General features: G+C 48.7%; 10 protein-coding genes across 10 annotated transcripts; 5 read left to right on the top strand and 5 right to left on the bottom strand.

Moving 5' to 3' along the window:
• Positions 1-662: 662 nt before the first annotated feature.
• BDV37DRAFT_280652 (cytochrome P450) lies at positions 663-2493 on the top strand (the record flags this gene model as incomplete). The annotated part of the gene is made up of 7 exons (XM_032086625.1): positions 663-882; positions 931-1022; positions 1068-1101; positions 1149-1329; positions 1394-1783; positions 1835-2282; positions 2350-2493. The coding sequence occupies 7 exons, from the start codon at positions 663-665 to the stop codon at positions 2491-2493; spliced, it is 1509 nt and encodes a 502-aa protein (XP_031944015.1).
• A 693-nt stretch (positions 2494-3186) lies between these two features.
• On the top strand, positions 3187-5026 carry BDV37DRAFT_291840 (alpha/beta hydrolase; the record flags this gene model as incomplete). Its single annotated transcript, XM_032089043.1, has 6 exons — positions 3187-3556; positions 3614-3655; positions 3709-3968; positions 4026-4137; positions 4194-4845; positions 4901-5026. Exons 1-6 carry the CDS (start codon positions 3234-3236, stop codon positions 5024-5026), a joined length of 1515 nt encoding a protein of 504 aa, XP_031944014.1. The 5' UTR covers positions 3187-3233.
• Positions 5027-5579: 553 nt separating this feature from the next.
• Positions 5580-7434, bottom strand: BDV37DRAFT_291839 (major facilitator superfamily domain-containing protein; the record flags this gene model as incomplete). Its single annotated transcript, XM_032089042.1, has 7 exons — positions 5580-5738; positions 5806-6250; positions 6316-6460; positions 6516-6758; positions 6848-6984; positions 7123-7248; positions 7301-7434. 7 exons carry the CDS (start codon positions 7432-7434, stop codon positions 5580-5582), a joined length of 1389 nt encoding a protein of 462 aa, XP_031944013.1.
• Positions 7435-9648: 2214 nt separating this feature from the next.
• On the bottom strand, positions 9649-10466 carry BDV37DRAFT_269727 (SDR family NAD(P)-dependent oxidoreductase; the record flags this gene model as incomplete). The annotated part of the gene is made up of 2 exons (XM_032084415.1): positions 9649-9747; positions 9780-10466. 2 exons carry the CDS (start codon positions 10464-10466, stop codon positions 9649-9651), a joined length of 786 nt encoding a protein of 261 aa, XP_031944012.1.
• Positions 10467-10872: 406 nt separating this feature from the next.
• Positions 10873-12015, bottom strand: BDV37DRAFT_242407 (3,4-dihydroxy-2-butanone-4-phosphate synthase). Its single transcript, XM_032081315.1, has 3 exons — positions 11949-12015; positions 11759-11876; positions 10873-11683 (listed from the first exon to the last, which is right to left on the bottom strand). The coding sequence occupies exons 1-3, from the start codon at positions 12007-12009 to the stop codon at positions 11182-11184; spliced, it is 681 nt and encodes a 226-aa protein (XP_031944011.1). The 5' UTR covers positions 12010-12015; the 3' UTR covers positions 10873-11181.
• A 635-nt stretch (positions 12016-12650) lies between these two features.
• BDV37DRAFT_269725 (FAD binding domain-containing protein) lies at positions 12651-14159 on the top strand (the record flags this gene model as incomplete). The annotated part of the gene is made up of 1 exon (XM_032084414.1): positions 12651-14159. One exon carries the CDS (start codon positions 12651-12653, stop codon positions 14157-14159), a length of 1509 nt encoding a protein of 502 aa, XP_031944010.1.
• A 355-nt stretch (positions 14160-14514) lies between these two features.
• Positions 14515-15988, bottom strand: BDV37DRAFT_269724 (kinase-like domain-containing protein; the record flags this gene model as incomplete). Its single annotated transcript, XM_032084413.1, has 5 exons — positions 14515-14611; positions 14723-15539; positions 15595-15699; positions 15751-15760; positions 15803-15988. 5 exons carry the CDS (start codon positions 15986-15988, stop codon positions 14515-14517), a joined length of 1215 nt encoding a protein of 404 aa, XP_031944009.1.
• A 2551-nt stretch (positions 15989-18539) lies between these two features.
• Positions 18540-21151, top strand: BDV37DRAFT_291834 (fungal specific transcription factor domain-containing protein; the record flags this gene model as incomplete). Its single annotated transcript, XM_032089041.1, has 5 exons — positions 18540-18579; positions 18813-19177; positions 19319-19935; positions 19990-20178; positions 20242-21151. The coding sequence occupies 5 exons, from the start codon at positions 18540-18542 to the stop codon at positions 21149-21151; spliced, it is 2121 nt and encodes a 706-aa protein (XP_031944008.1).
• A 2631-nt stretch (positions 21152-23782) lies between these two features.
• BDV37DRAFT_280644 (oxygenase MpaB family protein) lies at positions 23783-24697 on the top strand (the record flags this gene model as incomplete). Its single annotated transcript, XM_032086624.1, has 1 exon — positions 23783-24697. One exon carries the CDS (start codon positions 23783-23785, stop codon positions 24695-24697), a length of 915 nt encoding a protein of 304 aa, XP_031944007.1.
• Positions 24698-25276: 579 nt separating this feature from the next.
• On the bottom strand, positions 25277-26746 carry BDV37DRAFT_280643 (catalase; the record flags this gene model as incomplete). The annotated part of the gene is made up of 9 exons (XM_032086623.1): positions 25277-25387; positions 25441-25728; positions 25783-25906; positions 25960-25967; positions 26030-26122; positions 26174-26384; positions 26444-26467; positions 26529-26559; positions 26716-26746. The coding sequence occupies 9 exons, from the start codon at positions 26744-26746 to the stop codon at positions 25277-25279; spliced, it is 921 nt and encodes a 306-aa protein (XP_031944006.1).
• Positions 26747-27193: the final 447 nt, after the last annotated feature.

Raw genomic sequence — 27193 nt, 5'->3', positions numbered from 1 at the left:
AGTGTCAACGGGCGAACAATATGAGCCATTGCGCCCTGCCTCTATGGATGTCGCCTGGATAATATTAGCTCATACCACCAGGTTTAAGTGAATTCGGCTTACCGCGCATGGAGGCATTTGCTGACAAGCGACCCTAATTGCAAGTAGAGCGACAGCTCAGATGTTCATACAGCTAGTCTATATCATGTTGAATAAAATGCGTGGCCCAGCACGGATTCGGGAAGGCCTGGAGGACATTACCTCTTAAAATATTTCACCCATTTGCTTGTCCCGATCTTGCCTCTGGACTATCTCCTTGGCACAATTTCACTGCTCTAGCTAGCTCATGCCGCTGCGGAGTAATCTCAGGCCTCGAATAAAATATCACGAACCGACCAGGACTACTGTTTTAGTCTGGCACTAACTCTGTCCGTGCCGGGCCGGTGCAAGACGGTGGTTTACCGTTGATTTGAATCCGACTTGGATTGTAATCAAAGCTAACTGGTTCGTCCTCTAGTCAATTCTTTGGACCTGGACTGTGGAGCTGGAGCGCCGACCATGACTAGCGCTAGATACGCATCGAAGTCTGCCGCACTAGTTAATCGTTATATTAAGAGGGCTGTGCGCCCACAGGGGTCTTTCTCTGGCCACTACACAGCAGTGCAATTGTAATCCGTCGAATAATGGACTTGCTGAGACTGCCAGATAGATCCCTGTTAGCTCAGGGCACCCTTGTTGGGGTTGTAACGTATTGGGCCGTTTGGATCATCTACACACGATGGTTCCACCCTCTCGCCAAGTTTCCTGGACCGTTCTGGGCGTCTGTCACGAGACTGTGGACGCTTCTTCATGTGCTTCCTGGGAATGCTGAGAAGAGGCAGATGAAGCTACATGCGAAATATGGTTTGAGCTTCCCCTTAGATATAGTTCACCCATGTTTATGACGTATAGGACCTGTCGTTCGTATCGCCCCCAACGAGCTGGTCACCAGTGATCCGGACGCAATCCAAACGCTCTACGGAACCAAATCTCTCACAACCAAGGTATGGCCCTAGGTCAGAGCACAATTTCACTGACCAACGAACTAGACCGACTTCTATTTGGCTTTCAGACCACCCTGGGGTACGCCAGAGCGCAGTCCTATGCAGAGCAAAAACTGATAAGAGCAGCACGATTCCCCGACCACTTCTCGTCAGAAGGCGGAAAGCAACACGGGGAGCGCCGCCGCATCGTCAGCCATGTTTACACAATGACAAGCATCCTCCAATCAGAAAAGTACATTGAGAAGTGCATCGACATTTGGCTCGAGAAGCTGGGGGAGATGGCGGATAGCAAGAAATCTTTCGATTTGTGGATATGGACCCGAATGTACTCACTCCCACCTCTTCAGAATTAAATGCTGACAAGTGTATAGGTACGCATACGACGTGATCGGTGAGCTATACTTCAGCAAAATGTTCGGCTTCCTCCAAGCCGGCGGTGACCACCTCGGGTACATAGACGCAACGGAGGATTTGGTCCCTGTTCAGTTCCTGGCCGCCAATATGCCTACCTACGTCCGGGGTCTATTCATGCTGACCGGGTTCCTGTTCCCAAAGGTCCGACGAGCGCTGGGAGCGCTAGAAAATCTGACTGACGCGACAAATGCAATGCTCAAAGACCGCCTCGCTACTCTACAGAGTGATTCGGAGTCTGAATCTCAACGACAAGACATCCTAAGCAAGCTGCTCGAAATCTCGCACAAAAGAGGCGAGGAACTTGATTTCGTGCTTGATGATGTCAAGATGGAGTCGTTTGGTGCATTGTAGGCTCCCTCAACCCACTAATGCTTCCTTACTGACAGATATATACGCAGCTTTGCCGGAAGCGAAACAACAGCTCTCACGCTCTCTGGCATTCTCTATCACATTCTTCGCACCCCCCGCGTATATGCAAAGCTGACCGCTGAAATTGATGCCGCCGTCAAGTGCAACCAACTCAGCACGCCGCGTATTTCCTACAATGAGGCCGTTAAACTGCCCTACCTAGCCGCCTGCATTAAAGAAGGAATCCGTATGCACCCAATCACTGGCGTGTCGTTCCCCCGTCACGCGCCATCATCTGGTTGCATGATTGGCGAGCACTATATCCCCGGAAATGCGCGGATAGGGGTGAACCCGGGGGTTATGCATTTCAGCAAGACTATTTTCGGAGAAGACGCGGATCGGTTTCGACCCGAGAGGTGGATTGACGGGGATGCCAGTAGGATGGATCGGCATATTATGCAGTTCGGGATGGGGGCTAGGACTTGTCTTGGGAAGAATGTGAGTTCAGTTCCGTCTCTTAGTACGATCTATCCGGGGGAGATCTTATTGAAGAATCGATGTTTAGATATCAATGTGCGAGATTTACAAGGCCATCCCGGAGCTTCTAAGGTCTTTTGCGTTCGAACTTGGGTGTGACGAGGAGATACAGACCACATCGTATTGGCTGTATAAGCCGGTGGCTATCGATGTTAACGTTCGACGTCGTTGATGGCCCTTGGCCATTCTGTGTGGTAAAGTGTATTATATATAGACAGTGACTCTCCATGGAATATCTTAGAAATCACGGGCAGATTGCCATTCTGACCTCGATATGTACCCAAATTGCGAATAAAGTCTATAAAACTGAGCGCACCGATGAACTACTCATACCGACATAGGTTCTTCAATGGCGTTTTGGCCGCAGTAAAATACACCTGAAACTTTTGTCCAAGAACTCGACGTGAGCCCGCCATGCGCTGGGCCACAGCCAAGAGAACAACGTGGAGCCTATTGCTTCGAGCAAAGCAACTGTCGGTGATGGCTGAGGGCTGTGCTACAGACGCGCTAACCGCTTTTGGTTCTACCTGGCGCTCCCAACAGCTTCGAATCTTCGAGGAGCGATGATCCTTATTTTTTTATTTTCTCACTATACCACATTTGGTATTTTTCTTCTGACTTGTCTAGTATATCCATGAAACGATATTCAGCCCAGCCTTGCCATACCCTTTGCAGAATACTTGGCCTACGTACCTTTTCTGGGTCAGGCAACCAGGACATCAATCTACGATGTGATGAATGTGGATAGAGTCCTTTGAATGGCTACGATTACGAGCCATGGTTGGGGCCATTTCTGGTGCTGGCATCACTGAGAATCATGTCGTAACTTACTTGATCAGACCTGGTTGAATATATAAACAGGCACCTCCCATCTCACCATACCTGTGTTAAATCCCATCAACATCATTCGATATGCTCTTCTCTCAAGTTATATTTCCACTCTCATTACTCGCTACGGCTTATGCCGGCGCTATTCCGGTCTGGAACTCCGAGGCACGATCGCCAAAGCTCAAATGGGGCCCTTGTGGTTTCAATGGCACCCTCCCCATAGAATGCAGCAAGCTGGACGTTCCACTGGACTATACAGACAAGGACTCGACAGCGACCCTTAGTCTTGACCTTATCAGAGTTGCTGCCGTGAACAAACCATCCAGAGGAAGTATTTTATTTAATTTCGGTGGTCCAGGCGGCGATGGCCTGCATAATCTAGCTTCAATCGCAGACCAGATGCAGCCGTAAGCATGGCTTTCCAAAAATATTATCTCACAGACAATGCTCACTAGTTTCCACAGGATGACCGGTGGCTACCATGACATGATAAGCTTTGATCCAAGGTAAGCGACACAGGTCATGTTTCGGGCTGCGCTGGGCTGATGAAGATATGTAGAGGAACTGGCAACACTCTCAACTTCTCTTGCTATGATAACGCCATTGAGAGAACAGTTAGTCAGTTAACTCTTCACCAGGAGCTGGTCAATTCTTCCGATACAGCCTTGGGAAGACTATGGACATCTGGGAAGGTTTTCTCAGACACCTGCCTTGGTCGTCTGAAGGATAATGCCACTCTTGTCGGTACTGCATTCGTGGCGAGAGATATGATGCAGATTGTGGATGCCCTTGGCGAAGATGGAAAGTTGCGATACTGGGGTACGAATGCTTCGGACCGGATAGTTGTACTCGATGCAGTCAGCTAATCATCACTAGGTATTTCCTACGGAACGGTTTTGGGCGCAACAGTTGCTTCTATGTTCCCAGATCGCATGGACAAGGTAATCTTGGATGGGGTGCAGAACCCTCATGAGTACTACCATGGACTGTGAGTTAATTTCTTCAGGTGATCTGTTTATAACGGGTGGTTAACAGGATCAACAGAGATTTTGAGATGTTCACCGACGCCGGAAAAGCGTTTGAGGGCTTCTTGTCCAGCTGTGTCGATTCGCCCAACAACTGCCCCTTGGCTCGTGGAAATACGACTGCTGCTAGCCTTGGGAGAACCCTGTCCCATTTCTTCGAGTCCATCAAATACCAGCCTATTCAAATTGGCCAGTCTATTATCGACTACTCAACCATCAAAGGCCAGATTTTCTCAACTCTCTACTGGCCAGGTCAATGGCCTCAGCTCGCCGCTCTACTTGATGGTCTAATGACTGGGAACCTCACAGACATGGGTGCTGGCTCGGAGGACTCATCGAGCTCTTCTCCAGGATTTTCTGAAGCTTTGGCTGGCATTAAATGCGACGACAAATCTACACGAGCCACAAGTCTATCCGACGTTACCCCTCTTATCAACAAAAACCTGCAATCAATAAAGTGGTTCGGGGATGTCGCATCTACCACCGCCATGCAGTGTATACGCTGGGGAGGCGAGGCTAAAGAGCGATATAGCGGCAACTTCCATGTGAAAACCAAGAACCCAGTTTTATTGATCGGCAATACCTATGATCCTGCCACGCCTCTCGTGTCCGCTCGGAATGTCAGCGCAGGACTAGAGGGTAGTGTTGTGTTACAGCAGAACAGCTACGGGGTACGTTCCTTACGTGTTATCCTGTTTCAATTGTGATTCTAACATATCTATATAGCACACATCTATCGCTCAACCGTCAAACTGCACAATCCGTCATATCCAGCAATACTTTCTGAACGGCACACTGCCCACTCCAGGAACTGTCTGCGAACCAAATTATTCACTGTTCCACAAGGCATGAGATAATAGCGCTGTGCAAGCATGCGCTCGTTCGAGATCGGATGTGGCCATGTGGGACATGATAGGGAGTAGGCTTTTTTTTTATGTTGAAACTTTGTTCTTTTTGTCTTCTATAGATTGGCTGTAGAAATCTCTTAAGTCCGTTTTTGATATTTTTTTTTTTTTTCGACAAGTCTTGGCATTTACCCCTGATATACGTCAAAGATATTACTTTTAATGCGCTTCAATAAGCACAGGCACTAAGTTCTAGGAGATCTGCCCAGAACTGAGCTTTTTATTGAAAGTGTGAATTCCGGAGATTGCATACGGAGTAGAGGTCATAGCCACAAAAATACTAAGTCCTGATTCATAAAGCTAGCTACTACGCTGCACTAAATAAACAATAATACGGGTTAACTAACTACAACAACAAGGCAACAGGAAGGACACGAAGTATGACCGAGCGGGTGTGAACTGACGGTAACTTCGGCCTGGAAACTGATTTTGTGCGGTCACTAAAGTTCGATCAAACGGAACCAGTGTTTTGGCGCTTCATAATATAGTCCCAAACCGAATCAAGGGGCATATCGAAACCCGGACACGCCCTCCAAGTCACCTCGCTTCTTTTCGTCTACAAGGCGGTTCTGTCGCTTGAGGTAAAACGAAAAGACCAACGTCACAACGGTATATAGCATTTGCATAGCGATCGTGGCCCACATTCCAGGGAGATATCTCTACAGGCACAAATCAGTAAAATGGTGGGAAGAAGAACACACCATAAAGCGCCAAGAGGATACTTACAGGCGCGTCCTGCGTCCTAAAAATGGTGGACCCCGCAATCCCCCCAGCAGCACCGACGGATATCATAGCTGCCGCGACCACACCGCGTTTCTCCACAGTCGGGATCTGGCTTTGGCCATATGATAGTGTCCCTGGTATATTCGCCTGCGTCCCGAATACGGCAATGAACAGACCAAAGTAACGAACGCCTGGTGGTTTGCAGTACAGAGTGATGAGGAGCCCAACGACTGCGGAAAGCGATTGGACCACGAGAATGGCCCAGCGGATTTTATACTTATCGGACAGCCAGGCCATAACCAGAGACATGATCACAGCAAATACATACGGTGGTGATGAGAGGATTTGGGCCAGGGCGTAGCTGAAGCCCATTCCTTCTCGGAGAATGATGGTCTTGAAGTAGGCAATTGAGTAGACGCTCGAGGCGGCGATGAAGTACTGGATAGAACTAGGTCCATTAGTTCAGATAACTGCATGCCGACTAGGCACGGGGTAGGGCTGGGAGCGCATTACTAGACGATGATCTTCCAATCTCCGATCATTACCATCGCCTCCTTAATACTGGGGTGTTTATACTCTCTCTCGCGCTTATCATCCGACAGCCGGGCGATCGCAATCTGTTTCTGTCGGGGCGTCAACCAACGTGCTTTATCGGGGACTTTATTCGGTCAGCCTTAACTCTCAGCGGGCTCAGCGGGGCAGGTAAAGCGTACACTCCACGAGGAAAAACGCAGCAGCAATCCCGGCCACAATGGTCGCAATCCCCTCGATAATAAAAATCCACCGCCAGCCCTGTCTGTATATTCCATCACCAACTCGAATCAAGGAAAACACGTAAGCGAGGATCGGCCCGAATCCAGAGGCAATCAGTGCGGCCATATAGAAAAGCGAGACCCTTGTCGCTGTCTCATACTGCCGGTACCACGATGCGATGATGAAGACGGCACCGGGGAAGACTGGGCCACATATTAATGTATGAAGGTGATATCATTGGGTATAGAATCATACGTCCAGCCTCGAAGATTCCGAGCAACACACGGCACACGGTTAAGGACTGCCAGCTCTGAACGAAACCCATCCCGAGAACGCAGGCGCCCCATGATACAATCAGGAAGCTGAGCCACACCCTGGCGCCGATTCGGCGGATGACGAGGTTCGATGGGAGTTCGAATAACCCATATCCTGACTTTGGTTAGATGTATCTGGCCACCCACAGAAACGTGTTGAACCTACCAATGAAAAAGACAAGCAGAGCGATGTTATATCGTGATCTATAAAGGTTAGGATCAAACAATGGTGTGGGCCATCGGTATAACCCACCCTTGCGAGAGGTGAATGTCCTCTTTGAGGCCAGCAATGTAGGCAGAGGATATATTAGTTCGGTCCAATAGTGAGAGCCCGAAGATGGTGCATAGCATTGGGAACACGCGCCAGTCAATCGTTCGACTAAGCGATTGTTAGTCCATCTATGAGCAGAAGCAGTAACTGGTGTACGTACACCAGCTTTTTTTCCTCCTCATCTGTCCACTGCGGACCGCTATCAGCCTCTCCGTCATTGATTGAACCTAAGGCTTGAAGCGGATAAGAACCGGCTTCCTCAATCTCTTCTGCTTTGTTGTGTTTGTTGTTCATTCTGGCAGAGGATATGCAGGCGCCTGTCACAGATTTCATGTCACAGAACACCAGTTTCTTTTCCTTTTAAAGTTGGTCGGCGCCTCAAGTAGTCTTGCTTTCCCCCCATAGTATTGAAGACCTGCATAGGTACCCTCGGCTGCGCGGTTATATCTCCTCATTGTTGCTTGGCTTAGGACACATAGCAGCTGCCAGAATCGAAGAGCTTGCTTGTACTGCCTTCTGGTTCGAGTCGACCTGGTTTACCCCACGGGGTAGATAACCGAATTTGTGGGGCTCCGTATTGAGAGTCTTCTAGTGCCAATCAATACATTGCCCAGGCCTAGCTCTTCCTGACGATCTCGCCAAGGGAACCCCGCACGGCATATCTGGGATGCAAGCCCGGTATAGAAATACGCGTACAAAGATAGATTAGCAGTGCCAAGCATTGAGGTCGACGTTCTCCACAGTAGTGTCAGTATGTCACTACGACCCAAACAGATCAATCATTTTCGGAGTTGAAAGTCAAACCCTGCAGGCTGAAGGTCATGGAGATTGCGGGGTAGGGTCAGAGGCCCGTGGAATACATGCACGTTGCACCTGGGCCCTTAGGGGGATCACTCTTCGCCAAGTACTCTCAGATCCCCGTTCCTTCCATCGAGTCCGGTTCAGATAAATCAACTTGGTGTATCTCCTGTAATCTCTTTTAGCACCTTCTAACCCCACGATTGGCTCTAGTTTCTCACTACCCTTTACATGAGGGCCTACGGATACAGCCTCAACTATTTCGGTAGCTCAAGCAGTCGAGAAGAAGAGCATCCTTCGGTGAGGAATCTATCGAGATATCTCGAGTGGCAGCTCAAGTGCCCACCCAATCACAGCAGGTATCAAATATGCCAAGTTTTAACCACCACTCCTCCCTCTCTCATTTGCTCTTTTTTCCCATCATTACCAGAGTTACAATCTGCCCAGAAACCATAAAATGCGCGCCCGAGCCATTGAGTCCGAACCCGGAACCTCAAGGGCGCCCCCCTACTTCACAAATATAGCAATTCTATCCTGCAGCAAAAAGTCTGCTGTCACACTAGCCACTATATATAGTCACGACTACCTAAGACGCCTTTATGGAACATCCTGCCCGGTTATTACATTCCTCCACACACGTATGCCGGACAGTTAGAAACAAATCAAAGGGAGATAGATAAGTGGGTAGGCTGTGCCATGTCTATTATAGCAGAATTCGGGTCTGTGATACATTTAGCAATCCTATTAGGTAGAGCTCATATTGTATCTCTCAACTCTGCGACTGGCTACATGATTAATGATTGGTAGAACCCCCCAAGCCATGCCCTATATGGAGTAACCTGTCACAAACCCCAGAGGAGAACTGTTGCTGCGGAGTAGCCGGTATGAGCCTCCCCACACAGAGAACGGAGTAGGCATCTTGAAACCATATAACCTCGGAAATCCTTGCGTCTCGCAGAACACTCGGCTTCTCTACCTGCATTAAAGTCAATCCCACAAATTCACTGTCCCACGAACGGGGGAGTCAGAGCTCAAAACGGCAAACCCCAAAGCCCCACCCAGCACTCTGAGCTCCCGCCCTCTCCTAGTGTACAGCTGCCGAGCACTAATATATAAGATTGGACCCAATCCCGCTTGTCTACTGAGCTGTATGAACAACCTGCACGTTTGATCTCTTAGGTTCGGTGTCAGAACTCCTCATAGAACTTTATATAGTAAGGCACGCAAAGTATGTTGACTAGAAGCACGATACATGTTTTCGTTGCTGAGATACTGAATGCCTTGAGAATCAACTAGGATAATCAGAAAGGCTACGCCAGCCACTGGCAGACTTATCCTATGAATTCTATAATCCATCGGGGTTAAGGAATAGTACTTGAAGTGGTACAATCGTCAAACTTGTTAGCCACGCTCTTCACTTAAGGCAGAAAAACCATCGTCAACAAGTTTCTGCATAAAGCCTAGGACACTAAACGAGGAATAAATATTTCGTCATCTCAAAATCGTATTTGAGTATCATCCAATTTGATGGAAATATAGCCATTTTCTAATTTTCATCAAAAGAGTGACCGTGGTCAGTTATGTTTGAATGTTGACCGCATCTGCCTCTTTGTACTGTACATGACTATAATTCCAGCAGAAAATGGACTAGTAAAATGGTACTCATTCAGGCATATGTCGGTGCCAGCCTTTTACACTTCCTTCAGTAGCTCAAGGGTCACTAACCCAACCACCATCAACAACATATGTGCTTCCTGTCACACCGCTGGCTTCGTCACTGGCCAGGAAAACGATCACCTTCGCAACATCCTCGGGGACCAGATCACGTTGCAAGCTCTGACCCGAAAGACCTTGGCGCGATATTCAGGCGTGAGAACGTCCCTCTTTTGCCTCTCTGTCGCGATAGCTCCCGGCATGACGCTGTTGATTCGGATGTTCGAGGCGCCGACTTCCTTGCTCTGTACACGCGTAAGACCCGTGATTGCCGCTTTGCACGCGGCATACACAGGTTGGCCAGCTTCAGGAATGCGCCAGGTGATGGATCCTAGGTTGACAATGCTACCGGCCCCCGCCTCCTTCATCCCTGGAATAAAAGCCTGGGAAAGAAAGAATACATGCCGCAGGTTGGTATTGATATTAAAGTCCCAGGCTTCCGGTGTGACATGTTCAGTATCAAGCCGTGCGACACTGCCAGTAGCTGCGGCGTTGTTGATCAACACATGTACTGGTCCATGCTCTTCTAAAATCTTGGCTGCAGTTGCCTGCAACGCAGGGAGATCCGTCAGGTCGCACGGGTAGAAGATGGGAGCCTTGATCAAAGGACCCCTGCGTGCTTCAGCTTCTTGATTACGTGAAACAACATGAGCGATGGTCTTCTGCGCTGCATCTTCAGAGATGTCTAAGAAAATGACTTGGCTGCCTTGCAATGCAAAAAGCTCGACAGTGGCAGCCCCAATTCCTTCCGCGCCGCCTGAGATGACGACCGTCTTGCCATCAAGGCTGGGGTAAATGGCCGGTGCTTTTGCCATGGCTGTGATGAACATTAGAACAACTTCTTTTACTACGAGTGCGGGGTCACATTGTTGACTCTGTTGCAACAGAGCACATGACCGTCAGTCCGAGCCTCGTCATCGGGAATTTCCTGATTGGGCTAAATTCCGAGCAGCCCTCATTCATGTCCGAGACGATAGAAGGGCGTGTACGCTGTGCCCTCAAAGGACGATCAGCTTATGCTACTGCGATATATAATTGCCTTCATAGACTTCACCTTGACCTGCTCAATAAACATGGACACGTTACTACTACGTTTGACATGGTAGTTGCAGTGGACGATATAAATTATCCCTGGATTCGTACATTATTCTAATTTCCAAGTCTCTACTTCATCTCATTTAAAGTGCCTACTACTAGTAGTTGTATTCTCCTGGAGCTAATAAATGCTCCGTCCTTCTGTTAACATAAGGAATTCTTGATTCCTTGACGGTGTGCCTGTTGATCAATGTTTCATAGGGAAATTCCATTAGCCAGCATTCTTTCATATCTTTATGTGTACATAAAACACATGAGATATATTTCACATAAGAGGGCCGGTTGCGACTCAAACACCTGAGCCGCGGCTCCAGCCATGGGCGTGCATATAGTTAATTGCTGGTGAACGGAGAAAAACGCTGAAAGAGATGACGAGTAGCAGACCCGTATAATTACAGTAGTATACAATTTGGTAAACACGAGCGTGACTACCTACTAAATGTTCCCAGTACCCCCTTCGTTGAGGTAAGCCACCAGGTCTTGAATTGTGCACACGGTGATTCCCCATCGCTTTCCAAACTCTAGGCATTCATCTCTCCTCATCATACCACTAGCATGGATATTTGGCTCGCCTTCAATAGACTCCCCATCCTTGACCAATTCTGCAAGGATACCCACAGGTTGCTTCCCTGCCAAAAGGCAAAATTCAATAGCAGCTTCCGTATGGCCCATCCTCTCACGCACGCCGCCTTCTCTAGCCTGGAGAGGCATGATGTGACCTGGCCTTCGGAAGTCATCTGCTCGGACAGAGACAGATGCAAGAGCACGGCAGGTCATAGCCCGATCCCGGGCTGATATACCGGTTGTGATCGAAGGGTCATTGGAATCAATCGACACCGTGTAGGCAGTCCCCTTTGGATCGGTGTTATTGGTTACCATCTGAGGCAGACCTGCACGACGGGCAATTTCAGGGGTGACAGCAGCGCAAACTAAGCCACTATGACCGGGGGTTAGTCACATAGAACCAGTAGGCTGGAAACATGTATTCTTTGGGCTTCGTGAACTTTCTTACCTTGTATAACGCACCAAAAACGCCATCTGCGCCTCTGTGACCGACTCGCCGGCAATAATTAAATCACCCTCGTTTTCACGGTCTGCTGCATCTAGCACGATGATGAACTCCCCTTGTCCTGCAACAAGATTAGTCCAAGGAAGAGGGAATTGTCAATCGTGCAAAGGAAAGCTAAACAGGGTTCACTTACGGAATGCATCGATGGCGTTCTTTATGGAACCAATTCGCGGAGAGGGCTCTGCGGATTGCATGTCGACGGCCAAATGGTCAATCGGGTTACTGTAAAGTGTGGTAATGAATGGGACCAAGTGTGTTCTGTTATCACCTTTAATAAACACAGGGCTGGATGGACTGCTTTAGCTCCGACGGGGTCAGGAACGGCGGACTACATGGCTCGGGATTAGGGTGGGGTGACGCCACAATCTAGGCCCGACTAGGGCAGAACCCACCTCGAGTCTTCACCCCGAGACCCTTGAATCCGACCCTGTCGGACCTAGTTCCCCGAGTGTCTGAAGAAGGTATATAAAGCCGATCAAGTTAGTCATACTTTTTTGAGCTTTGTGGCGTATCGGGAGTATAGCACGAGGCGATATAGATTAAATGTTCGATTGCCGATAGCATCCAAACCCCGATACCTGGCTGAGGAAAACGACGAGATGAAACCCGGAATAAGTACAGAAACAGGTAACTCCGGGCTTGAGGGTATCCGCGAAAACCTACTGTTTGTTAGGGTAAGACATGTATGACTTTTGGCATGGCGGATATCTGGGCGTCTATAAAGCTGGATGAACGCCGTCGGATTGTCAAAGTTTTGGAAGCAAGAACATCATCCAGCATTGTTTTAAACGCTTCAGCCATTCCACACTCTGTTCTCCTCTCCTATCGATTCAAGATGACAAACAATACTCATGACGTGGTGATCGTGGGAGCCGGTCCAGTTGGACTCTTCCTCGCCTGTGAACTACGTCTTGCCGGTCTCTCCGTTCTGGTGGTCGAAAAACGAACGAATTCTGATGGCATGGCTGAAACACGTGCTTTTGTGATGCATGGTCGCACTTTGGAAATCTTCGCCTGTCGAGGCCTTCTGGACTCTTTTGTTCAAGCTGGCCAAAAAACCGATTGGTGGCATTACGGCGTTCTGGACACTCGTCTCGATTACAGTGTTTTCGGCCGTGAAACGGACCAGAACCATGTGCTACTCGTACCTCAGTATAAAACCGAGATGATATTATTCCAGCGGGCCGTGGAGCTGGGTGCAGTGATCATCCAGGGTGTCCAGGTCGATTCAGTCAACCAATCTGGGCCTGCTGTCATGGTGAAGGGTGCCTACATCGACAACCGGCCGTTCATCGCCAGCGCGAAGTACCTTGTCGGTGCAGACGGCGTTCGCAGTACGATCCGCAGACTCGCCGACATTGAGTTCACGGGCAATGCACCTGTCAATACAGTCATGAGTGGTGAAGCGACACTGGGCGCGGCCATGCCGAATCCTTACATTGTTCACAATGAGCACGGATTAGTTATCGCTGCTGACCTGAAGGTCCCCAGCGGAAGGACCAGGCTGAATGTGTTCGCGAGTGATCGCGGCACAGTTCCGGAGTCAGTTGAAGTGACTCTCGACGAAATGAATCAGAGCCTGCACAAAATCACCGGAGTCGACTATAATCTTTCGAACCCTTGTATGCTGAAGCGTTTCAGCAATGAACAACGGCTAGCGACAAGATATCGCCAAGGTCGTGTTTTCATTGTCGGAGATGCATGCCATAAACACCTCCCAGCCGGCGGTCAGGGTTTAAATGTCGGCCTCCAAGAGGCTCTGAATCTAGGATGGAAGATTGCGGCAGTCATCTCCAAGTCCGCCCCGGTTTCGTTGCTCGATACGTACGAAGAAGAACGGCGGCCGATTGCCAAAGCGGTGGTTCAAAACACCACTTCACAGTCACTCTTATTCTTTGCCTCCTCGGGCCCAGAATGGGCGGTCCGGGACGCGATGGAGAAGCTTTTGTGTGTACCAGAAGCTAACAAGGCTTTGGCCAGGGAAATTAGCGGGTTTTCAGTCACCTACCCTAAGTTGCTCGACATGATACTTCCAAACGGATGGCAGGCCCTACCCAAGAACATTCAGGGAAGGCGTGCATTGAATGTCAAGATCAGACTACCTGATGGGGTGCTGACTGAACTCCGTAATTATACCGAAGACGGAAATTGGATCCAGCTGCACCTTCCTGGGAAGCATAGCGTTGAAGTCCGACCTCCTGCGGCATTCGAGAACTGGACGACGGTGGTGGATGTTGTTGACATGCCAGATGATGAAGAGAGGACGAGCCTGTATATGTGTGGAGTCCGAGAGATGCTGATCCGGCCAGATGGCTATTTGGCCTTTGGCCGATGGGACAACTAAGGTTGGATTCGAGAGTCTACCTTCGCATTGGAGCCAATAGCAAAAGGGACACGGTCACGGCGAAAGGAAAGGGAAAGAAAAACAAAAGAAAACACGGCAACTTCAAGCCTGTCCACCCGATGTGTCTATAGATAATATGTTTAGCTAGATCGATTACTACCACTCCTGCAATATAGTTGGTGTTTCCAGTATATATATGGCTTCTTGTCGGACAACCCCATTTTACAAGGGCCCGATTCTGTGTAGCTCCTGCGGGCACTAGGTGCCCAATGATGGTGTTCTCTTATAACTCTGCACGCTATAGGGATCAGGAGCTAATCCAGAGTCACCCCTCTGTAAGGATATATATCTCCACCTAGTAGGCTTGATCAATCACTAGCCACGAATCCCTTGGGTGCCGAGTTGTGTCCGTTTTCCCTACGTTATCGAACCGTAGTCGTTGCCATCTTCTACTGCTTCAGGTCAGTTCATTGCATGATGGCATTGTTTCGAGGAATCTGATCGTATAAATTAAAATTACCATCAACCAGCCGCAGCTAAAGAAATGGTCCGAAGTCTCCAACCTCCCCCCATAGTGGTCTCCTCCTTCCCAGTTCGCGGGAGTAGTTCGTGGCACATGCCTGTGCTCCATGCTGAATCCAAGCTCCATGGGCCGACTCGAAGTAAGAAGGCGAACAAGTCTACGCTTCTCCAAGTCCTGGCAGAATTTCTCTTTCGAGGGTCTACGCTGACCAGAGCGCTTCTGATCCGTATTGTAATAGTCGTCGCCATTGTTTACCTCCTCGTTGCTTCGCCGTTGGGACCCGAGGCTGGACCATACTTGAGGTGGTGTTCTGTTTATAGCTGTGCTCCATCTCGGACAGGCAGCTGCTTCGTGGTTCGGTGCTACACTTTGTGGTTCCTTAAGAAATGTCTCTGTGTGTGTAGCCAAATCGCCAAGCGTGAGATATTGGTTATGCCAGCATTTATTGATGATATCTTCAATAAGTGGATCGCCACCGAGCTGCGGAAACTTCATATCTTGTAGTAGGTCCATAACCTTGGGTCCATGCTCATAAGGATCATCAGCAAGAGATTGATTATCATAAACCTCAAATCCGTAATTGATGAAGTAGTACACCGAACCAAGGGCGAACTGCTCTGCTCGAGGACCAAGGAGGCCGGCAGTTCCTGGTATTCCTTGGTCTGCCTCATTACTATTCAGAAGTCTTCCGTACGGACAAAGACAAGTTTCGAAATCTGTCCCGAATTCGGCCGTGCAATCAAAATCCGATAGTTTCAGTCGGTCACGATCAAGCAGGATATTTTCAGGTCGCAGGTCACCATGAGCGAGGTTAGACGATCCGAGAAAAGGAACGCCTTGAGCAAGATCGTTCATCCCTAAATATATTAGGGGGTCGGTTCCTTAAAAATCAGATATTAATTGTCTACTAACACGATTTTCCTAACATCAGGGACTCCAGCTTTTCCATTTTAAAAACTACACGAGAACCGGGATCTCGAGTAAGATTGAATTGTCTCCGATCAGCAAAAAATATATCTACAACCGCACTTAGTAGATACATTATTAATATACAAGTAGGGGTCGCACCCCTCATATACTCTAGAAAGATTCCGTCTATTGTATAGTGAAAACACTAAACCAGAGAGGTGTAGGGCGGATGGCGAGATAGAATCTCATATATCTTCAGTTCTTTGCGAAATTTCTCTCTCTCTTCCTGTCCGGACTTAGGCACCTTGACCACGATCAGAGGATAGACCTCGTAGACAAAGGAGATGCCTCCTCCCCAGACCCAGTGCACACCTGGAAATTGGTGTTGAATATCCATGACAAGGGGTACAAGGACAAAGGACTAGGAAGAAATAGGAGGGGCAAAGGGGAAACTGAAGTGTGTGGCACCGTTCCCTAAAGGCCGTGACACACGGCACACGAGGGCGCCTTCCAGCATTCACTTGTTTTGGCGCCTGCTATATGAGATGACCCGTTCGAAGAAAAAGAATTAACAAGGAACCGCTGACATGCAGCTCCACGGTGGAACTACAGAAATGCGGGCCAATAAACACAGCATGGAAGGTAGGGCCACGGCCAGATCGCCCACACCCACCTGTACATGCAACGTTCACTCATTGACTATGCTGCAAATAATATGATTGAGTGGTGGTTAAATGCAACGAGGATATCGTTGCTAAAGTTGTGACAGGAAATCAGGATTACACAGAGTATACTAGTATGCAATTTCTCATGGAGCGGGCGCCCAATGTTCCTGCTCCGAGGCCCTATTATGGACTTGTCGCATTGGGTCCCTTTCGCGTTATATTCATGTCATATATTCCCGGGACAACTCTGGCCCAAGCATGGCCCAATATGTCACACGAAGAGAAGCTCTTGATACAACGTCAGCTGTACGATATTTTCTGCTATCTAAGAGAGTTTCAACAAAAGGATGGTCATGCGCTTGGCGCAGTTTATGGAGAGGGAGTCAAGGAACTTCGTGTTGACGAGTGCAGCCTATTCAAAGGCATTACGACAACAAAAGGATTCGACGACTTACAGTTTTCCGCTCGTCACTATGGTAGTGCTACTTATGTTAGGCTTCTTCGCTCCCTTTTGGAGCACGATACTTCGACATTGGCGGATGGATCAGTGTTCACCCATGGCGATGTCAGAACTAGCAATGTTATGGTGAAGCAGGACCTTGGTTCTAGCGGCCAATATGTTGTGACTGCAATTATCGACTGGGAGGATAGTGGTTTCTATCCCTTCTACTACGAGTGCATTGTGTTGACACGTACTCTGAGTCTGATAGATGAGGATGACTGGTACCTTTATCTGCCAGACAGCATCTCACCTTTGACTTTTCCCGTGCGTTGGCTAGTCGATCGACTTTGACAGATACACCTAAAGAATACATAGGTCACTACCCGTGCCTTGAACTAAGACCCCCAGTGGTCTCAATCTTACCTTGAAAATCCAGGAGACTTGGACTAGACAAAGGCTATACTGTGAGCCATGTGCCTTTGTCTCTGCTGGCAGGACAAAAGGGATATCCGGTTCAGATCTTGAACAGTACAGTGCGATCTGGAGATCACTCTTACTAGACGTTCAGGTGACTAATAAATCTGGTATCGGTTTCTTTGCGGAAGGTTCCTATTGATGGTGACGGAATCTTGGTTGCCTCTTGGATGTTGCCTTAGCCAGTTTAGCTCTCTCAGATCATGAACCTTCATGAGAGCTACAAGCATCTGTGAAGAAGGCCGTTATTGTTATTTGTTTTTATCGCGGATAATCACTTTGGCCATTATTACCCATGGTCTCAATTCTTGGTGAAATGGGTAGTTTCCATAATTCATTCGGATTGTTACTTCGACTATGCGAAAGCGCTGATCTGCAGAGGCATGTACACTATCTTGGTCCGGTGTTGAACCAGCCGTTTCCAAAGAAAGCTTCACTCCATAGTAAAGCATCTCCTAGCTTCACTATACTACTATTGGTCTCAAAATTGCCAATCTCCGCCTTAATCCACTGTTAATTCCGAACGCTGACCTTAGGATCTGCATCCGTCGAATCGAGCTACTTCCTCCCTGTAGAACACTTTCCCTCACCTCAATTTATCCGCTGACCACCACATTGGCTGTGCAGTATGTGGACCAGGAGATAGCCCTGCCATCAATGCGCCCCGATCGCCCAGAATGGACTGAAGTTTGGGTCGTATCGAATACGACGATGCCCGCGGACCGAGGGCTTCCACATGCAACTTCGTCCATGCTGATCATCACGATTGCGGGGTACGCCGCACGCCAGAGTATCTGATAGCCCTTCGACTAGACAGCTGCAATGGGGCTTCTGCATGAAAGGTGGACACGCGTACAGGTATGCATCAGCGTTTATCACAACAAGAATGCGTCCGTGCGCATGAGCCGAGGACAATAATCTTACCCATTGATCTTCACAGCAGCTTTTGACCCCAGGATCGGACTAGTGAAGGTTTTGAATCTGATTCAGGGACAGCATAATCGCGCCCCAATGCTGATTCAAGAGAGTAAAGCCAAGTACTGGACGATGAAGATCTCACACTGAATAAGCACATCGTGGTCAGGATCGTAGCCGCCTCCCCCCAAAGGTCGGCTCTCCTTTACAATAGCGCCCCTCAATACTAGCTTTTACTCTCTCCTATCTAATGTTTTCGGCTCCAGTCATTAATATTCTTGCACCAGGTGGCAAGATCAAGTCCGCGGCGTATTGTTAGAGTTGAAGCGCCAACGTACGCATGTTTATCTCACGATCCAGAAGGGCCACTCGCGCCTGTATCTGGTGTCAACAGCGCAAGGTGCGCTGTGACGCATCGTTTGGCGGATGCCCTTGCTCCAGGTGCCTCCAGGATGGCCAGCTATGCACCTTCCGGGAGCGAGCTCCACGCGCGTATGTATCTTGTCTTTTATTCCATCGCTTTTTGGACAGCAGTAGGACTAGGCGCCTGAACTAATCAATTACCAGATCGAAGGGCCTTATCTGGAAAAGAAGAAACCCGGCATCGCACAAGCTGCAGGAAACCGAGAGTCCCAAGAGTCCCCTGGATCCATCACCGCAAACACAGCAGAGCAACGAAATAAGACCTGACAGTGGCGGCAGACCGCCGTCGCTCGAGATGTCAGGTAGTCCACCTGGTGTGCCGATGTCGAGCTCTAATGTTGAATTCTCTTCTTATCCATTCCTCGAGCTTCGCTCGTTGTCTTGTTTAGACAAATGGGATATATCATACCTAGGCTCGAAAGGATGTTTTACAATACCCGTTCGACGGATTCTGGATGAATTTGTGAAAAAGTACTTCTTGCATATCCACGTCGGCACCCCTATACTAGATGAGGCAGAGTTCTGGCAATTGTACTGCCAGCAAGGGAATCGCGCATCATCACACGGTCGCAATCTCTCTGTCTTAGTGCTACAGGCCATGTTGTTCAGAAGCTGTCCGGTACGCCGCTTCTGTTTGCTTTCATCAAGAGGCAAGCTAACCCTTCTAGTATGTGTCATTGGAGGCACTGCATGAATGTGGGTTTAAGGACCGGCCCACAGCAAGTGATACCTTCTTCAACAGAGCCAAGGTGAGCACCGTACCTATGCGGCATGAGTTCGGATTCTGCGACACTGACACACCTTCGAGCTGCTACTAGATCTGAAAGCCGAAGACCAACCATTAGAACGGGCTCAGGGAGCATTGTTGCTCTCCTACCAAGCCTCCCCTGATGATCCTCAAATTGGTAGTTTACTTCTAGCCAATGCTATACAGAATGCCATCATCCTAGGAAAGCCACCGAAGCCATCGGACAGTGTTAAGAAATCCACCATTAAACGTCTATGGTGGTCAATTCTGCTGCGCGACCGATGGATTTCCCTCGCCCTCCGCCGACGCAGCCAGCTTACAACAAAGGATTTCGATGCTGAGAACAATACCTTGGAGGAGGGAGACTTCACAGAGGAGATCCAGGAATCTAAGGTGTATGACGTGCAAACCAAGCGCATTCTTTTTAAGGTGCTACAGCAGCAGTGCCGTCTAGCGGTTGTCCTTACTGATATGAATTCCTTCATCTTTTCATCTTGGGAAAGCTCTGGAATGGGATTACCCTCAAAGGAGTTCCCGACATGCATGGGTAATGTTCTGAAGACAAGAAATAGATTACGTCAATGGGACACGGAATCGCGGTATTCTCTGTCGTCGACTCTTTCTAATGTCTTGCATTCAGTGACGTCTTTTATCAAGATGACCTATGTCTATTACTAGTAGGTAGCACATCCCTAGACCTCTTTATATCTCCAGTTAACCCCACGATACAGCACAGCCCATATTCATCTGGCCCATTACGAAGCCCTTCTCCTCGAAGCCAACCTGATGTTTGTCGGACACTCGTACACCATGCAGCTCCAGCAGACTGGTGACTGCCTCCAAGAGGCTGTAAATGAATTGCATGATGTTCTGAAATACTTCAGTAATATGAAGGATATTGAAGTTATTCCGCTTTCTATGTAGGTACCCTGGCTGCGCCATTACTTCCCACAGACAACACTGACTCGCCGCTCGTTAAACAGATTGGCATTCATTGGATGGCCGATAGTGGTGGCGGCGATTGATGCTGGCCTCGCACGAAACAACAGCGAAGCCGTGCAACGGCAGCAACGACTAAACGTTCTAGGGACCATTTATCATGCCCTTATAGAACTTTATGATGTAACAAAGTTTGTTGTTGTGGGTACAAAGGAGATCCTCCGCCTCGTAACGAAAATGTCAGGAGAGCTGGGTAGTCAAGGACGTCGACCTGCGCGGGCATCTGAGGCGTACCGACAAAGAGCGACATATCCGACTAGGACATGGAAGGCCGTCGAGGCGAAGCATGCCTCGGGTTGGTTTGATTTGTTCATCCGCTATCCCCGTATATACCTTCTCATCTCAACTTCTACAGACTACTCTCTTTCGTCGGGCCGACTACCACATGAAAACGGTTTACCGGAGGTCCTACGGTCAGTGGCCTCCGGCTTCTTAGGGTTTCAGCTGCCATGGGTGACTAAGGTGTCCTTGGATGAAACTGAACGGAAGGCGCAAGAGTCGAGCGTGAGGCCGCGAGATATTACCGAAGTAGACTTTATAGGTCCTAGTGCACAGCTGGGCCCGAGAACCACTTCCCAGACAGGGCCACAAATGTACACCAGACAGCAGGCGCCTGAGTACTTGTTCTCGCCATGTCAAGTGACTCAGAATGGTCAAGGTCTCCCTGGTGACAGGGATGAACCTGCAGTAGCATTCGAATTTCCCCAGTCAATGCCACCTATTGACGCAGCGTTTTGCCTTCCGCGAATGGATGATATGGTGTATCCTGTACCTTGGAAAGGCCCTCTGAATGCATCAGGGATGTCTTTTGCAGCAGGGACGGAGAGCATGGACACGCAGGAGCAGGCTGGCTTTAGAGATAGTCACGGTGTCCTAAGCGGGTGGAAAATATGATTACCTTATTAAACAAGATATGGCAAACTCTTCCGCTGTGTTCAGGAAGACCTCTGGATGGGGAGGGGACACTGTCGTTTAGGAACCCCATAGCGTTCAAGTGGTGTTCATAAGGCGGTGAAATATGAAGCGCCATGCCGTTGACCTTGACGTGCATTGCGGCGACAATGAGGTTCTCCAGACCCCTTCATTGTTTTTAGGTTAGCGACGCTCGTATCAGAATTTATACGATCGAAATTCCGTTTATTGATGCATTGATGAATCTGCGTCCAAACTGAGAATCGAGCGTAAGGACCATTCTGTTGCGTACTCCACTTTAGCCACTCTATTCTCTGGGCTCAATCCCATCAGCTCGAAAGATACTTACAGAAACATCAACGCCCCTAGGGTCTTCAAAGTTCTCAGCAGGCGTCCCAGCATCACCTCTGTCCCTTGAGGCGCCATACCCATTGAGATTGAACTACAAGCATTATCTGTTGCCTCGGCACCATTTGCAGTGATAGTGCTAGTAATCCGATGGCTTCCTTCCGACAGTAGCCCCGTCGGATACGCTACACCTGGCGATCCCAAATACGATTCCATATTCGATGAACCGTGCGTGGTTTTATTGTGGCTAATCGAGGACCCTGTGGCAATGCTCGCATTCTGTGAGTGTTTGGCCAGAATACTGGATAACGGGGAATTGAGCAACCCGACAAGTGCTCTGGCCACTAGTATTGAGCGTATCTGGTCTGAGGCCAGTGGTGGATGAAAGGCTAAGCTGTTCGGGGAGGCCGTCCTCTCGAATATGATACTTGGGTGGTTCATTGTGGACCTTGGCGTGAGTATTTTAGCAACTATAGTCACCTTTGCGAAGGGCCATGACACCCACCTCTGCTCCCGTAAACCTCGGATATTGGCTGGTGGGCCTCTCAAGGCAATACCCTCTGTCCCCATAGCAATACTGGTAGCCAGCAGAGGAACGTACCGTAAGTGTCGCATTGTGCTTAATTGCTGTCAATACGCAAAAGAAATGCCAGACCTAACAGCTGAAAGTACGTATCGAAACCTGTCCAAGCAGCAAGCTTTATCTGACATCTATCCAAGAAGGCGGATATTAATATCCTAATTGCTGAACTGCGACAAGGGCTCAATTTCTCTCTCTGGGATGCCACAGACCTACGTCCCTCATGAATAACTATAGTAACAGGTCATGTGCTCTACATACCTACGTCGTAGACGAAAGAAACCAAAAATAGCGCTGGTCGACGCTCTGGCAGTCCCGTCCCGAGGGCGACTGGTGCAGCCGCGGCCCGGGAGATGATCCCGCGGTTTGGCTTCCCAACCCTATAGGTTTAAGCCTGTCTCTTCCACGAAACTGTGAGGTTTTAGCTTGCAGTGATCCTGATCCTGGGAAAGTTAGATATAGTGGACACCGCAAGCCTCCACCTATGCACATGAGAAGGCCTTCATTGCTAGCACTACAACTTATGAGGTAAACGGTAACCTACACGACAGGTCAAGCCACAAGAAACAGTGAGTAGCCTCGGACGGCCAGTTCATCCCGGATCCGTATGGAATGACCTCGCGGGGTACTGGCTGCATTGCACAGAACAAGGCCAATCACGAAGGGCGAAGCTCAATTGGATAGGCAGAAATATCTTTGCTCAGATTAATGCTCGATCGCCTATGCAACCCGTTGCCCTCGTGACTATCTGACTCGATTATCACTCACTCATTCCGCCGTATGGACTCAGCAACTGTGGGGGCTATTCAGCCTGTCCAGAGCATACATGCACCCAGACCGTCAAAGTGAATCAGACATTTACCGGGGTGATAGAATTATGGATGATCCCGGCATCAAGGTCTTGGCTAGCCGAGTATCTAATGGCTTGATATGATGTTCCTCGGTAGGGAACCCAGATGTACAGCCAAAGATAAGCTTCAAGCTGGAGCTTGTTGGATTATCACCTCGCACATCAGGGTGCGAACCACAAAGATAGGCCCACTCTAAATCTATACAGTGAGCTCCTGGCTCATAGCAAGTGGGAGGGAACATATCAAGGAGCCAGAGTTAACTTAATGATGCCGATAACCGTTACTGCCGTCCACGATGTCAGCTTATCCTTACGTTTCGTGACCCAATAGACAGCATTGAAACTTTGGCCACCTCCATAAATTTGCAAGATGATGACGAATCCACAAAGCGGTCCGAGGCAAGCAATCTCTTTCTTCGGATCCCACCACACCATCCAGTCTGCTTGAGCCAGTTATGATTCTGTTGTGGATAGTTATCTTGTACTGGTGGGTGGCTACTGACTGTGATTTCGTGAACCCTCTTTCGTCCCCGCATGAAGATGTCATGCTCACCGTCATCGTCATGGGATCAGCGTTAACAACCTGGTACCGCGCTGTATACCTGGAAGTATACGGGGATACACGATACAGGTTCCACGGACCGGTGTCGCTGAGCCGTGATGAGGGGAGCCCAAAAAGGCTGCGCAAGATGGACATACCAGGTCTTTGTGATATCTCTGTTATAAAGCTGGCGATATTGCCTCCTATAATGCTCTGCGGAAACGTTTACCTCCTTGAGTCCTTTATTGTATCCTTGAAATATATTCTCAGTTTCTACTCAAGACAGTCCCAATTATGAAAGCAAAAGGTGCCGTGTACATTACCCAGGAGGATGACGACTTTCCCGTGGATGTGGAGAAGGGATACTCCGTGCCTGAAATCTCTGATCTGGCAATGATGGAGCTGCAAATGGTGGCTCGGGAAAGCATCACTTTTGTCGGAGGCCCTGCGGCGATCCTGCTCCAAATCGCACACCCTTTGGTAGGGGCTGGCGTCGCAGATCACAGCACCTTCCGAACCCGGGCTATCAGTCGGGCGGAGTATACCCAGATGTATATCTACTGCATGATCTTTGGCTCTACCTCGGAAAAGGCGGCCATGAAGGCCTACGTCGATAAAGCTCACTCTCGGGTCGTCGGACAACATAACAAACAGTCCTATGACGCAAAAGACCCTGAACTTCAAGTGTGGGTGGCGGCCACGATATATGCCACTATGGTCAATATGTACGAGTTGATCTATGGACCCCTCAATTCTACGAGGGCCGAAAGAGTCTATCGGGCATTCTCGATCATGGGGACATCACTGCAAGTACCACCCGGGATGTGGCCAGAGAATCTCACGGAGTTTCAGCTCTACTGGGACGATATGGTGAATAAAAGACTATGTGTGACGCCGAATGCCCGTGCGGTGTTGCATGACATCTTCCACCCGGCCAAAGGTCTGCCACTGTGGGCCCGGCCACTGGCTGTTATAGCCATGCCATTTGTTAAACGGCTCACTATTGAGCAGTTGCCTCCCCGCGTGCGTGATCAATTCCTCCTGAAATCAACAAAGTCTTCACGGGCCATTTCTGGTCTCTTCGTCAGTGGAATGTCTGGTGTCTATCCCTTCATGCCACTATTCCTACGACAGTTTACGAAGACTTATATGATGGGTCAGATGAGAAGGCGGATCAAAAAACGGGGTGGGCAGTTGGTCAAGCCATGATTGGTGGGCATTTTTGTATGATTCAATAGTTCAGCTTTGAGGAATATCATCAGTGTCCGTTAGTGGAATCCTCTTAATATGAATATGTACTGCTTTTTTCCCAAATCCGTAGCTGAGCACACTTCACATCTTCTCATATTGCCTGAGGGTTATATTTTAATTCTGATGCTAGTATCTCTACCTATCCATTCAGCATATTAGTACATACGACCACAGGGTGTGGAGAACAGGGCTTCCCGTCCGCTCAGCCGTACTTAAGCCACATGTTGAACGCGGCCGACTGGAAAATGAGCCCTTTAGGAGTTGCTGCTTTAGGGGTGAGCGCCGCTAAGTCGCAGGGTAAATGCGGTTGAGCTGGGTGAGCTGTGAGAGCTGGGTGAGCAAGTGGGGTGAACAAGTTGGTGAGCCAGACAATCTAGTAGGAATTTTGTGAGGTTAAATAGGGGCAGTCAACCTGGTTGTCCATCACTTTTTTTTCCCCTCCAAAATACTCGTTCTCAAGAAACGGCTTCAATTGTGATCCTATATAGAAATCAACAGTTTAGCGTTCTCTCACCAGGTAAATAACTGTGCCAGCATTTAAAAGTAATCAAAGAGGTACGTACTTGGATCAGCAGATGGTGCAAACCCTGAGACCATATTAGACGGTGAGAATGACGCCTGTTCAATATCAGTGAAATAGTTATTGGGCTTTGTAAAATTAGCCTCTCTCCATGTCCCGGTATAAATGATACTCCAGTCACGTTACGATTCAGGGTCAGCCTTCCAATCTGTCTAAGAGGAAAGTCATAATGTGGCCAAACTTTAGTCATGTCGAATATATTCCACCAATAATTCTTCGCCTGTGTAGGATCCATTACTTGCACGTAAACATTCCAGGTTGGGTAATCCCCTTTTTCAATCGCCTCGAACGTACCCTTAATGAGAAAATCAGGATTCTCCCCTGCAATTCGCACGGCTTCCTCTTTGGTTAAATTCTGAACTCCCTGGTTTGCTTTAATGTGGATCTTCACATATTTGAAAGAGCCATCCTGAGGAACACGATGTTTAGTACCCTTACACCAGTGGGAACAGGATCCCCGTACCTCTCTTGTAAATTTGTATGTGTGTCCACTGTAAGCATTCATGTCACGGAGGGACGCGGGTGTTCCCCGATCGCTGAAAGGATGGAGCAACTCGTGGACGCCCTCAGGATTGCCAACATTGAAGCTGTGTTGGAGTTAGTGTTCGGCATGAAAACATGGCATTACAAGATTACCTACTCCCAGAACTAGTTACAGTCAGCTACATAATTTCATGCACGCCGAGGGGATCTCAAGAGCATTTACTTACCATATTTGGATCCGGAAGGTGAGTCTGCGGATGCCTCTTGTGGGATCGGTTCATGGAAGGGAATTTGATCGGGTCGCGAACGAAAAACACGGGCTAGTATTTCCGTTAGTATGCATGGCCCACCGAGCTAGAATACTAACATACGGTGTTATTGAACACCCAGTCGAGATTTCCTTCGTCAGTATACAGCCTCATTGCCCATCCATGCACATCGCGTGAAGTGTCAGCTGAGCCAGCTTCAGGCCCAACTGTGGATACGCGCCATAAGACTGGAGTTTTCTTGCCCACTTGATTGAGGAAACTGGCCGAGGTAATATCTGAGCAATCATCGGTGACAGTAAATTTACCATAAGCCCTGGTGAGTGTCAGTCAGAATCCCTAAGAGGTATCACGCTTGAACAGCAGTTGACCTACCCAGCAGCTTTCGCATGAACCACCCTAAAGTCCAAGGCACAATACTGTCAGAATCAATAACTTTTGATTCGCTGTTTGAACTTACCTTTCTGGAATTCTTTCGCTGGAGAAGTGGGCTGATGTTTCAATAAGCTGAGTGTCCTGAAGAAGTACTAGACCACCCCCACTTTACGCAATTGAACTGAAGTGGCGTTACTGGCATAAGGACAACCTTCCAAAGAATTACCCAAGAGTATGTATAAGCACCAAATGTCACGATTCAGCATCAATACCTTGGGCAAGGCTGTAATAACGTTGATCCATGTTGAAGTTATAAGTCTAAAACTAGCGCTAGTACCCAAAGCTAATGGAGCTCTTCAGCAACGGAAATGCTTCCAGTTCATGCTCCAGACACAATGCTCATCGGCCAATTATACAAGTATGTTTATCATTGCATTCGGGGAATGCGTCATTCTACTATTGCATGCAAGCATATTTCATTGACATCATGGGCCATGTCTAGACCGATACTCAGATGACACCTTGATGATAAAATAAAATAGTAGCTTTTTTTCTTCTTTTCGGTGCTATCTAGGAGTTTTCCCCCATTAGGTGCAATTAGGTAAGGCTTCGGAATGATGGGGACCGTTGAGAAGCTTCGCAGCCATGGGTCCCGTTGTGGGTCCAAACTGCACTTGGAGTGATTGGCCAGTTAGTCTTTCCTAAAGCATAATTTCGAGATGGAGTTATAGCCTCAATCAAACTGCTGAT

Source organism: Aspergillus pseudonomiae (assembly GCF_009193645.1).
Source record: "Aspergillus pseudonomiae strain CBS 119388 unplaced genomic scaffold BDV37scaffold_15, whole genome shotgun sequence".
Lineage (NCBI taxonomy): Eukaryota > Fungi > Ascomycota > Eurotiomycetes > Eurotiales > Aspergillaceae > Aspergillus > Aspergillus pseudonomiae.
Note: the sequence above shows the minus strand (reverse complement) of the source record. Positions and strands in the feature narration are given on the sequence as shown.

Coding starts and splice junctions, on each gene's coding strand:
- BDV37DRAFT_242407 (XM_032081315.1), bottom strand. CDS start 12,009: ATGCAATCCGCAGAGCCCTCTCCGCGAATTGGTTCCATAAAGAACGCC. Junction 11,877..11,948: donor GAACGCCATCGATGCATTCC/GTAAGTGAACCC, acceptor ATCTTGTTGCAG/GACAAGGGGAGTTCATCATC. Junction 11,684..11,758: donor TTTTTGGTGCGTTATACAAG/GTAAGAAAGTTC, acceptor CCCCGGTCATAG/TGGCTTAGTTTGCGCTGCTG.